Below are 10,732 nucleotides of genomic sequence, written 5' to 3'. Positions count from 1 at the left end.
GTGTCAAATATGATCCTGCCCAAACTCGGTGAAGGCGACTGGCTGGGGATGTGGCTCCTTGGTGGACTATGCGAAGACTACGCTCGATTTGCAAGGACAAAAACAGTGCTGGGCTGGGGAAGAGGTCCCCGACGTTGACCCTCCAATGCTCAAGTCAGTCACTGGCAGCAACAAAGAGGAACACGATAGTAGACGAGAGCTCTATTTGATTCCATCTATAAATCCATTTTCTTTCCTATAAGTTCTAGTATCGATAAGTATTCTAGTTCTTACTGTTCATATGTTATGGTATAAATATACCATACCAATTCATTATGGATGGATGATGAGATTCCATTGATACTGAGTCAATTCCAATATACTTATTAAACATTCTCATTGGCGTGCATCCAATAGGAATTGAACCTACGAATTTACCAATAGTAGAATAGGTGTGCGCGCATACTTCTTCCAGTAGTTGGACCCCCCCCCCCCCCAATATAGAGTTGTAGTGACATGCGAGCACGTGTCCCCATGTGTATATAGCCATAGAAACAAGTGGGCATGCACATGCCCCAAGGCATCTACACGTTTCCATACTTGGCCTATGAAAGGGCGTATCAGTAAAGCGTCTCTGACACCTTATCTTAACGAGATGTGCTTATCCCTAACGTAACGGTAGAACCTTCTGTCATACGATCTACCTGTTGACCATGCTTAGTGTCAGCGGCACTATCTCCCAAAAGGGAGGGGTACGTCAGTGATCCCTTTGCTCTGTCGAACGAGATAACCGCTTGGCTGATTACTCCCCGCTCGACCTGACTAGGTCGCTTTTTCATGGGGTAACGTGACCTGACAGCTTGTGTTCACCCGACCAGGCTAACGCCTTGGTCGCCCTAACGCTCCGCTCCATGATGAGCGCCCAATGATCTTGGCTGCATGGGCCTTCCGCTCGAACCATATCATGGTCGGTCGAACACCTCATTCCTGATCGACCATTGTAGTAGAGACCCACTCTGCCAGATCATTACCGGTCAGGCGCTTCATTCCCAATCGGCCATTGTATTAGAGAACGACTCGGGTCCCTTCAAAGCGTGTTTGCCAGTTCTCTAGCATTGACCTCCTTGATTTTAACCTCCATATTTAACTATATCTCCATCTTTTGACCCACACTTAATAGATCTTTTTTTATCACCGCATCAAACCACTTCTTCCCCTAGGCATCGGCTGGATGGTTTAACTTCTCCCGGTTGGGCCTCGGCCTCGGGCTGACGCTGTGGGGATGTGCGTGGTGTCGATCCTCACCTACGTGGCGTTCTTCTCCATCCGGAAGGGGACCAACACGTGGGTGTACGGGTTGTAGATCCTGCCACTGCAGACACAGGGCGCAAGCATCGTGATGGTGGTTAACTAGGAACCAGTGGCGTCATCATCATGACCTTCATATCGCTGTACGGCGGCGGCAGCATCGCAGCAGTCGCACAGATGCTCTTCACCTGCCTTCGAAAACGAGGGGTAGAACTCTGTAGGACATTGAGGACTTGCTCACGATGGAGAAAGACGAACAGAAGGCACTGGCAGATGGGGTAGAGATGCCGGCGGCGAACTCTACTAGTGCAAATTCTACAGCCCAACGCTAGGAAAACCACTAGTATTAAAATATCAATTACAATATATATTAATTAAAAAAATTTAGATCTTCCTAGCGTGTGTGAGATATTTTAAGGGGGTGATCGAGTCCATGAGTGAGACTAGATCTTGTACATGTTCTAATAGGACACCCGAAAGAGAGAAAATCCAACCTCAAATGGTGTTTCTCTTCTCTCCACGGTGATCTATTGCGATCACAGGTTTATGGCCTTCTGCGTCTAGTTAAATCCATACCTCTCAAGTTGATCTGAATAAATGGAAATGCAAGTAAAGCAGTCTAAATGGAAATGGAAGTAAAGCAGTCTAAATTTAACTTGGAAGTTGAAACATTTCAACTGCAAATGGAAATGCAAGTAAAGCAGTCTAAATTTGTTACACTATTCCAAATAAAACTAAAGAATGTAGCAAGCAAAGATTTCTTGACTCCTCGTATCATCTTAAAATTTGAAGTAGCATTTACTATATACTTACATTCAACTGCTTTAGCAATAATTCCAAGATAGATGAGCATAAATTTGTATACATATGCTACTACAAATGTTAAATTGTCTGGTCTTTTCTTTGATAACCAGTCATCTGCCAGGTGCTTGTGACAAGCTTAATAACAAGGGGCAATGGTGATTACTGAGGTATATCAGCTAATTACCACCTAAAACTGTTAAGGTATAGAACATTTATTTCTATGCTCTGGTAGTTCTTGTCCTTCTATGAAAAGTTAGTTTCCTCTTCTAATAACATTTTTCTTCAATATCTACATAGACAAGTTGCTTGCTTTCTTCTGGTTGGTATCATCCTTCCTATCCTTTTCACAGTAAAATATGGAGAAGCGTTTATTTGTCCATTCATGAATATGAGATTATGCCCCCAGGGCGTAGCCGAGCCGGTAATCACATGATATATTTGTAGAAATGAATATAGAGATCATTAAGAGTCTGAGTTAACTGATGTAAAATGGCATTGAAAGTTCTCTTGATTTCTTTGTTGTTCAGTCTGGATAATTATACGATTGGAGAAGTCCTGCTTGCTATAGATGGAGTTGCAAATGGGCTATCGGGGAGTTCAATGTTGTCACTGCATAGAACACCGAAGAATTAAGTTATGTGAATAACAAAAGCAAATATGCCAAGTTAAATAAATGAGCTTCTACAATTAACAATAAGAAATTTAGAATAAACTTTGATTACTGCCAAAGTTTCAAGTTTTAATGTGGTCTTCTGATTTCAGTGATTAAAAACTTGGGTGAGTAATGATGCTTAGTGAATAGTTTTCTCTGATTTATAGCATGCTCAAGCAATCAAAATACATAATAATATGCAATTCAATGTTATCCTGTCAACGAATGTTAAGAGTGGAGAACTAAATAGGACTTGTATCTAGTTATTTCTGATGTACAATTAGTTATAGGGATCAGAAAAAAGTGACTGCAAGATATTTCACAAGCTTAGCATTAAAAACATTCACAAGCTTAGCATTAAAAACTTACATTTTAACTCAAACCAACTACTATTATATCACATAAAAAAAAAACAGAGCTAAACTGGGTGATAAAATTTTTGCTGGCAGTTGTTGGTCTATCTATGTGGCCTTCAAATGAATTTTAGGAAATCTTCCCTTTCTTACATTGGACATAAAGCGGACTTGGGTGTTGCATTGGCACAGACCTTTGGTTGCTTTTATGCTAGACTTCCTATCAATTAGTTGGGTTACCAATTAAGCTTAAGAAGGCCAACTAGAATGTTAGATCACACTAATAGCACACATGTGCAAGAGGCTAGAATGATCTTAATTAAGAGTTCTCTTACTTCATTAGCTCTTCATTCAACTATGGTTTATATCTTACCAATTTAGGTCATCAAAGCAATAGACAAGGCTAGAAGGAGGATTTTTTGGGTAGCATGGATCTCAACCTCCATCCAGAGCTAGATATTTGGTTTCTAGAGCGCAAATCTAAATTAAATCCTCATGGAAGACTGAGCTTGATTACTTGAACCACTTCAACTCAGCCATACTCTGCAGTGATGCAGTGATGATAATTATGGAACTTCGACTTCCTCACAGTGTGGAAAGTAATCCTAGCAGTCACTTATTTGTCTAACTCTTGCTGGAAGATGTGGATGCTAGGTCATAGATGGTCTTTTCTACCGAAGAACTTCATCCGGGTATAGGACTTTTGTCATTTGAGTATCTTAGTTGAGTTGAGCATGACAGCCTAGAACCCAGGTCCAGTGGAGGGATGACTTGGTGTTGCAATATATTTCTTAGGGATATTTTATGGCTTATGTAAAATAAAACTATGCATATCTGAGATCTCCAGTTGTCAAAATCACTGATAGACTTTCAATTTTCCAGACCAATCTGTAGCTTGGACCTTTTGGAGTTGCAGCAAAGATGCTCTTTCTTGAGCAAGTTTCTAATCATTGAGTCTGGCGGAGGAATTAAAATTGCCCCACCATGCAATCCTCATGCATCCGCTCCCCTCTTCACTCTTTAGTGTGGACTTCTTTAGCACCACTAAAGACCAAGATTTTGGCATGGCGGATCCTCTATGATAGAATCAATTGCAAAGAAAGTCTAATTAAGATACTTGGTTGGAAGCACAAACAATTTACTTAGAAAGTGATACTGTGACAGGAACCTATAGAAAATTTTCCAATATGATTAATGAATAATTACATAATGAATTAAGTTAAATCCTAAGTAGTGAATCTAATTACTAAATAGAAGTTGGTTTGTTAGTCTGTCAAACAATCTCTAATTCTTGTATCTGTTTTCTTACTTGTTTCAGTTTTTCATATGCTTTATTTTTCACTCATTAACCGCACAATGTTTAAATATATATAAATTGATAGCGTTTGATTAGCTAGACGCTTCCTCTTTTCTGTATTGGTTCAGTTATATAGTAAATCATTGACACCGAGAGAAGATGCTATAAGCCAATTTGCAATCTCTACCGAGTTAAAAAATAAATTAAATTAAATTAAATTCAAATGCACAAACAAGGATTTCATTTGTGTGAATATGAATAATGCTAGAGATCAAAATATCAGATTAAAAGCAGGCAAGATCTTGTAGTGGCAATCAAACAAACCGATAATCATATCTTGTAGTGATATAATCATTATGTTTACCTTTCTTGTTCACCTGTATATTTAGTTTTGCTATCAACTGTGGCACCATCGTTCAGAAGATCAAGTTCATGGCTGAAACGATTTAGTAAGAAGTGATTGGAACCTGAACAAGTATATGGCATTGCATACTAGAAGTTAGTTAATGGTACTAAAAATTGCCCGCTGAGAATAAGATTAGGTCTTCCTTACCTTCAAAAGTTTTCAATTCATCAACTCTAGGAATCAAATAATGTCGCTGAGTTACCGCCTCACGAGTCAAGTTCAATCTAGAGAGATGTGTTCTCTCTTGCTCCATCATCTGATTTTCCTCAATCAGCAGCTGATATTGTAGTCTTGCACCCTCAGATTCTTGTGACACCAATGAAGTTACATATTATTAATATTAAAATTATGTAAACTATATATTACAAACATCATTTTTCAAGTGCAACAAATTTTAAACTTTGCAACCAAACTCACCTGAATGAGCATCACGATCCATTTCATGATAATTGGAAAGATAATTAATCATAGGCTTCAATTTTTCTGTGTAAGATCTGCCTCACATACAGGAAATTATTAGCACTGGGAAAAGATTCTACAGAAATAACAATTAAAGAAATAAAATCTTCAATAGTATAGAAGAAATTGACCTGTCCATGATTTTTGTCTTTTCCCTGTATGGTTTCACCAAAACTCTGGCATTACATATGTAATGGGGATTCCTCTTCATCAGAATCATGTTGACAGTCTCTGGATGGACAAAGCTAACAAACCCAAACATGCGCTTTTCTTGACAAGGAATCCTAACATCATGAACTTGGCCATATTGCCTGCAAAAAGGCAACAGATAAGTTAAAAAGATAAAGCAAGCAGCCAATTCAAATGCTCGACTTCATTTCTCTATAATTACTGGAAATAGTTGGAAACATCTTCTTCAGTGAATGTGCTTTCGGCCGGGAAAGTAAGATAAATCTGATGAGAACTAGACGATGTTGGAGATAGGTCATTTCTCTCATTCCTGCCATCTATATATTTTGAAGCATCCTCTGCTAGAATTACTGAGTGTTGTCCATGCGGCCTGCAATTCATACATAAAACAGTTAATTTAGATAAAGAAATTAAGTTCACAAGCCAATGCCCTCAAAGCACCTCTCAATGACCCTAATGCTCTTCTTCAAGTGGGACAGAAGCTTGGTCAAGTTGTAACCAGCCTTGCCATGACGCTGGCTCTCAGTGAGATACCCCTGAGCCTGAAGGTTCTTCCCATATTTCTCAGAGTATAACATGGGCAATGAGGCAATTGAAACAGGCATTCCCCTCTTGGACCTCAAAAGCTCTGAAATCTCAAATTCCAGCTTCTCTAGAGATCTTGGTGTGAGTGGGTGATCCTCAATGGGGCATTCTTGCATATTGGTGCTATGTGCATGAGGAAACCCATCTGGGAAGGACTGGGCATGTGAGTACCTACAGTTTGTTCCATGCTTGCAGTAGCCCTTGTTGAAATAGTGGCAAGCCTTAATAGGCAAATCAGATAAGCTGTGTGATCTCCTGTTGAACCTAGAATCCATTCCACCAGCGAATGCAGAATCCGGGCCGTAGTAGTTGCTAATGTGACTTGAAGCAGAACCATCCAGCGGCTCCACTGTTTGAGCTTGACCGTAGAGGGAGTACTTGTCTCCAATCAAATCAGAAAATGGGGAGAAATCAAAGCTGTGGGATGTGGCATTGTGTTCATTCTGAGCAAGTTGAGTATCCCAATGAGATGTTGAGATGTGGTTGAGAGAGGAGTTGGACCGTGATCCAAAAGGAGGGTAAGAACCAATTTGGAATTTAGGCAGGGTTTTCTTGGGGAAAAGCAAAGTAAGCATGTTATTTGCATCCTCTACTGTTGAAAGCAACAAGTGTTCAGAACCATATGCCAATTGGATCATTTCTAGGTCACTTGGTTCTTTCAAAAATATGCATCCCATGATCTTAAACACGTTCTCTGGTTCCAGTTTTTGAACTTTGGCATAGATGATCTTCGCCAACTCAAAGAAATCCAGGTCACAGTACCTGGCTTCTACACGAGTTTGAAAAGAAATAGTGTAAGAGACAAGGAAAGAGCAATCTAAAATTTCAAATGGATTTTAAAAGAACTCAAGTAACATAGGAACGGTGAAAAATAGTATGGGGAATTCAAAATAAGTGTGCATTATCATGGATGTAAAATTTAACATGGCCTAGGGTTTAGTACCCTTGATAATAACCAACGTTTCCTTTACAAGAAAAATAATAATGGCGTCAGAAAGAAGAGATGGCAGAGAGATTCATCAGGGTTTTAAACAAACATTTCAGGAGACATCCTGATGCTACAACGAACTCCTAATAGAACAATGCAGTCGACAAAGAAGAACATTGAAAACCCTAAGAAACAGAAACCTACCAAGGACGAAGAAACTCACATCAAAACGACAAGTTCGAAGAGTCGCAAAACAAAAGAATCATCTAAATATTATTATAAACAAACAGGATTCCATAAAACAAATGCCGCAGTAAAAAAAAATTACCTCCTGCCTCCATGCCAGTCACCATCGATGAAGAACAAAAACTTTAAACAAAAACGAGACTCCTCTCTCTCTGATACGATTCCCAGTCCTTGTCTTTTAACATCTACTACTCTGCTATTTTTATATGGAATACAGCTAGGTTTCCTCTTTATAACTCGCAGCACATCAAGCGGCTCGATTTAGGCTTACAAAATCACACCATGTCGAACTCAATCTCTCTATTTATCAAACAAAAAAATAATAAAAAAAATTGCATAAAAATAAGCCAAATCTTAGCCGAAATTAAGAAAAGCGCTGTTGACCGCTTCCACGGGCTATGGAGACGCTCTTGGATGAGGTGGAATTAAGAGATGTTATTTCCACCGTTAGAATAGGCGTTTTCGGTTATTATTTGACTGGAGCGAAAAATAAATTGTTTAATTGAAAAATATTTTTTTAAAAAAAAACACTTTGATATTTTTAATATTTAAAAACAGGGAGAAAATAATATAAAAAAAGGTCAGATATTGTTGTCGTTTCTATATTTTATTTTATTTTTTTTGCTAATTTATTGCAACATCAAAACAAATAATTTACTTTTTAAAAAATTATTTGAGTTATTTGTGATAAATGTAGGGGTACATTTGAGTATGAAAATATACTTTGGTGGATCCTAAATTTTTGCTAAGTTTTTTTTTATAAAAATATAAAGTATTCAAATATATTTTAAATCTATTCTCATTAATCAATTTGCACAATATGATTTATATATCATAAATCCTTATCTGTTATTTATACAAGGGCTAAATTTATAGATAAATTATATTATTTTAAATACACGAGTTTGTATTTTACGGATCATTACGATTTACATGAACTATTGAAGGTTTCAAACATTATTTGACAATATGTTTGTTAAAATTGGTATATTTGTGTATGTCAATGTTAACATTCAGGTAAGATGTCTCTATAATATTTTTCTTAACTCCGTAATCATCTATTTAAAAACACTATTTAGGATGCGTTCGGTTAAAGATTATCTTTGATAACCTTGATTATCTATCCAAGATTACCAACGAAAGTCCTATTTGATTTAGGTAATCAATGATTCCCGAGCAATGTGAAATCTCGAAAATTTGAGATTTTTCTTAATTCTGGGGTTAACGAAATTTTTTTACCGAAAATAGGCTCGAATAAAAGAAAAATGTGATAAAAAAGAAAAATATATAAAAAAAAATATAAAATATAAAAAATAAAATATAAAATATAAAAAATAACATTAAAAATTAAAAAAATAAAGAAAAATGTAAAAAAAACATTAATTTTTTTAAAAAAATTAAAAATAGAAAAAACATTAAAAATTATTAAAAATAGGAAAAAAAAATGCAAACAAATTAAACAAATTAAAAAAATGTAAAAAATAATAAAAAAACGTAAAAAAAAAATAATAATATAAAAAAATATAAAAATAGAAAAAACATAAAAAATAAATAAATAGAAAATAGGAAAATTTAAAAAACTTAAAAAATAATAAAAAAAACATTTAAAAAAATTTTAAAAAAACTTTAAAAAATACATATAAAAATAAGGAAAAAACATAAAAAATTTTAAAAAAAAATCGTAGAGTTTTAAATAATAATAATATATGGTTGGTTTTGTAACTAAAGGTAATATAGTAAAAGGGTTCGGCGATAGGTTTGGATAAAGAAAAGGAAAGAATTTATAATTAAAACTTTTCTTCACTTAAATGGGTATCCAGGGGGACCATGTCAGCAGGCATGGGTCGTGTTGCCACTCGACTGGAGTCATCGAGCTCGTTAGGGGGGTCATATAGCCACCACAAGCCCATGTCGAGCGCCTGAAAAATAAAAATAAAAATGAAGCTTCCATACCAAATTTCGTAAAGAGCAAGCACGGGTCGTGCCTCCCTTATTCTCCCTTTTTTCCTTTTTCCTAACCCTGCCCCCTTACTTGGTTTTTCTTGTCTAATTTTCTTTATTAGGATTAAAAGTTGAGGAGGAATGTGTGTAAGATATCGAAAAATTTAATTAATAAGGTTATGTTGGAAATAGTCTTATAGAATTTTTCCGAAATTTTTAGAAATTTTCTGAAAAATTTTCGGAGCTAGTACGACGGGTTTTGAGGGGACGGATTTACGGGTCCGGATAAAGCCTGTTTGTGATACCCATTTAAGTGAAGAAAAGTTTTAATTATAAATTCTTTCCTTTTCTTTATCCAAACCTATCGCCGAACCCTTTTCTCCTCCTCTTCCCCGATCTCCTCTCTCTTCCTTCTCTGTTCTCTCTCGTAGATGAGCGACGTTGACGGGAGCGAGGCTCCAGCTCTGGTGATCTTCTCTGCCGGCATCGACGCCCATTGAGCTCAGATCCGACCGGCGTTTTTCTCTCCAAGCCGCATCACAGCGTCGCATCTCCTCTAGCCGGTTGTCGACGCCACTGGATCGATCCAGATCCACTCGATCGCCAGTGTAAGTAAGCTAGCTTTAACCGAATCTTCTTCTTCTTTGGATTTCCTCCGACTCGTGCCCTAGCACAGTCGGTGATTCTTCTTCTTCTCTTGATTCTTTCCGAACCATGCCCTAGGTCCATTGCCGATGCTTTGCATTCGGATCACTCCTTCATGTGAGCATGTAACGCCCGCCCTTCCAGGTAGCACTAAGGCCACCCCAGAGGGACGGACGTCAATAAAACATAGACATCAATTATACTAATGCATATGGATTCATGGCAGTGGAAGACATATATAATTAATTTTTTTTTTTCATATCATAACATATACCATATGCATCTAGTTCTCTTAACATGGCATGTGAAGTCAAACGTACCAACATAACATGAGTAGGATATCATACTAGCTGAACATTATCATAAGCATAGGTACAACATTGTTCACATGCATAACTTAGATAATTCAAAAACTTAAATAGATCTATCCACCAGCACTTCCACACACATCCTCATTGCCTTTCCTGCTCTGCTCCCCTAAAACAATCCATTCCTTGCCTTTATCTGCAGTACAAGGAAAACGTGTAGCTATAAGCCAAAGGCTTAGTAAGATCCTTGCCTACCTATAAATCCGAAAAACACATAACATAACATAACATGTAGAAACCATAGCATAGCATAACATAGCATGGAGAACCATAACATAGAACATATCTTATCATGTAAAAACCATAACATCTCATAACATAACATGAGGGAAAACAGAACATAATATATCATATCACATAAGGAGCATAACATATCAGAGTATAGCATGTGAGTGTATATCATGATTCATATCACATTCTGTAAGCACATATCATGAAGCCTATCATATCATGTAAACATGTATCATAACTCATACCTGTTCATAAGGGTGCATAAACATAATTTCATAAATATGTGCATGTAGATGCAATATGTATATTTTTAAAACATGTATCATGGAATGCACATATGC

General features: G+C 36.9%; 1 protein-coding gene across 2 annotated transcripts; it reads right to left on the bottom strand.

Moving 5' to 3' along the window:
• Positions 1 to 2,096: 2,096 nt before the first annotated feature.
• Positions 2,097 to 7,646, bottom strand: LOC122033384 (zinc finger CCCH domain-containing protein 18-like). Of its 2 annotated transcripts, none has more exons than XR_006126525.1 (8): positions 7,289 to 7,646; positions 5,889 to 6,801; positions 5,650 to 5,817; positions 5,390 to 5,569; positions 5,217 to 5,293; positions 4,947 to 5,105; positions 4,758 to 4,829; positions 2,097 to 2,700 (listed from the first exon to the last, which is right to left on the bottom strand). XR_006126525.1 is itself a non-coding variant. In XM_042592387.1 (8 exons), exons 1-8 carry the CDS (start codon positions 7,311 to 7,313, stop codon positions 2,628 to 2,630), a joined length of 1,698 nt encoding a protein of 565 aa, XP_042448321.1. In that variant the 5' UTR covers positions 7,314 to 7,646; the 3' UTR covers positions 2,097 to 2,627. The 2 variants fall into 2 exon arrangements, 1 of the variants encoding a protein (XP_042448321.1); XM_042592387.1 differs by having other exon boundaries at positions 4,758 to 4,860.
• Positions 7,647 to 10,732: the final 3,086 nt, after the last annotated feature.

Source organism: Zingiber officinale, chromosome 11B (genome assembly GCF_018446385.1).
Source record: "Zingiber officinale cultivar Zhangliang chromosome 11B, Zo_v1.1, whole genome shotgun sequence".
In the NCBI taxonomy this organism is placed as follows: Eukaryota; Viridiplantae; Streptophyta; class Magnoliopsida; order Zingiberales; family Zingiberaceae; genus Zingiber; species Zingiber officinale.
This window is presented reverse-complemented; position numbering and strand designations above follow the sequence as displayed.

What these genes read in the sequence shown, in the direction of transcription:
- LOC122033384 (XM_042592387.1), bottom strand. Translation starts at nt 7,313, where the DNA reads ATGGTGACTGGCATGGAGGCAGGAG. An exon ending in AAGACAAAAATCATGGACAG is followed by an intron (nt 5,294 to 5,389) that starts GTCAATTTCTTC and finishes TATGTGAGGCAG; the next exon opens with ATCTTACACAGAAAAATTGA. An exon ending in TATACAGGTGAACAAGAAAG is followed by an intron (nt 2,701 to 4,757) that starts GTAAACATAATG and finishes TGTTCTATGCAG; the next exon opens with TGACAACATTGAACTCCCCG.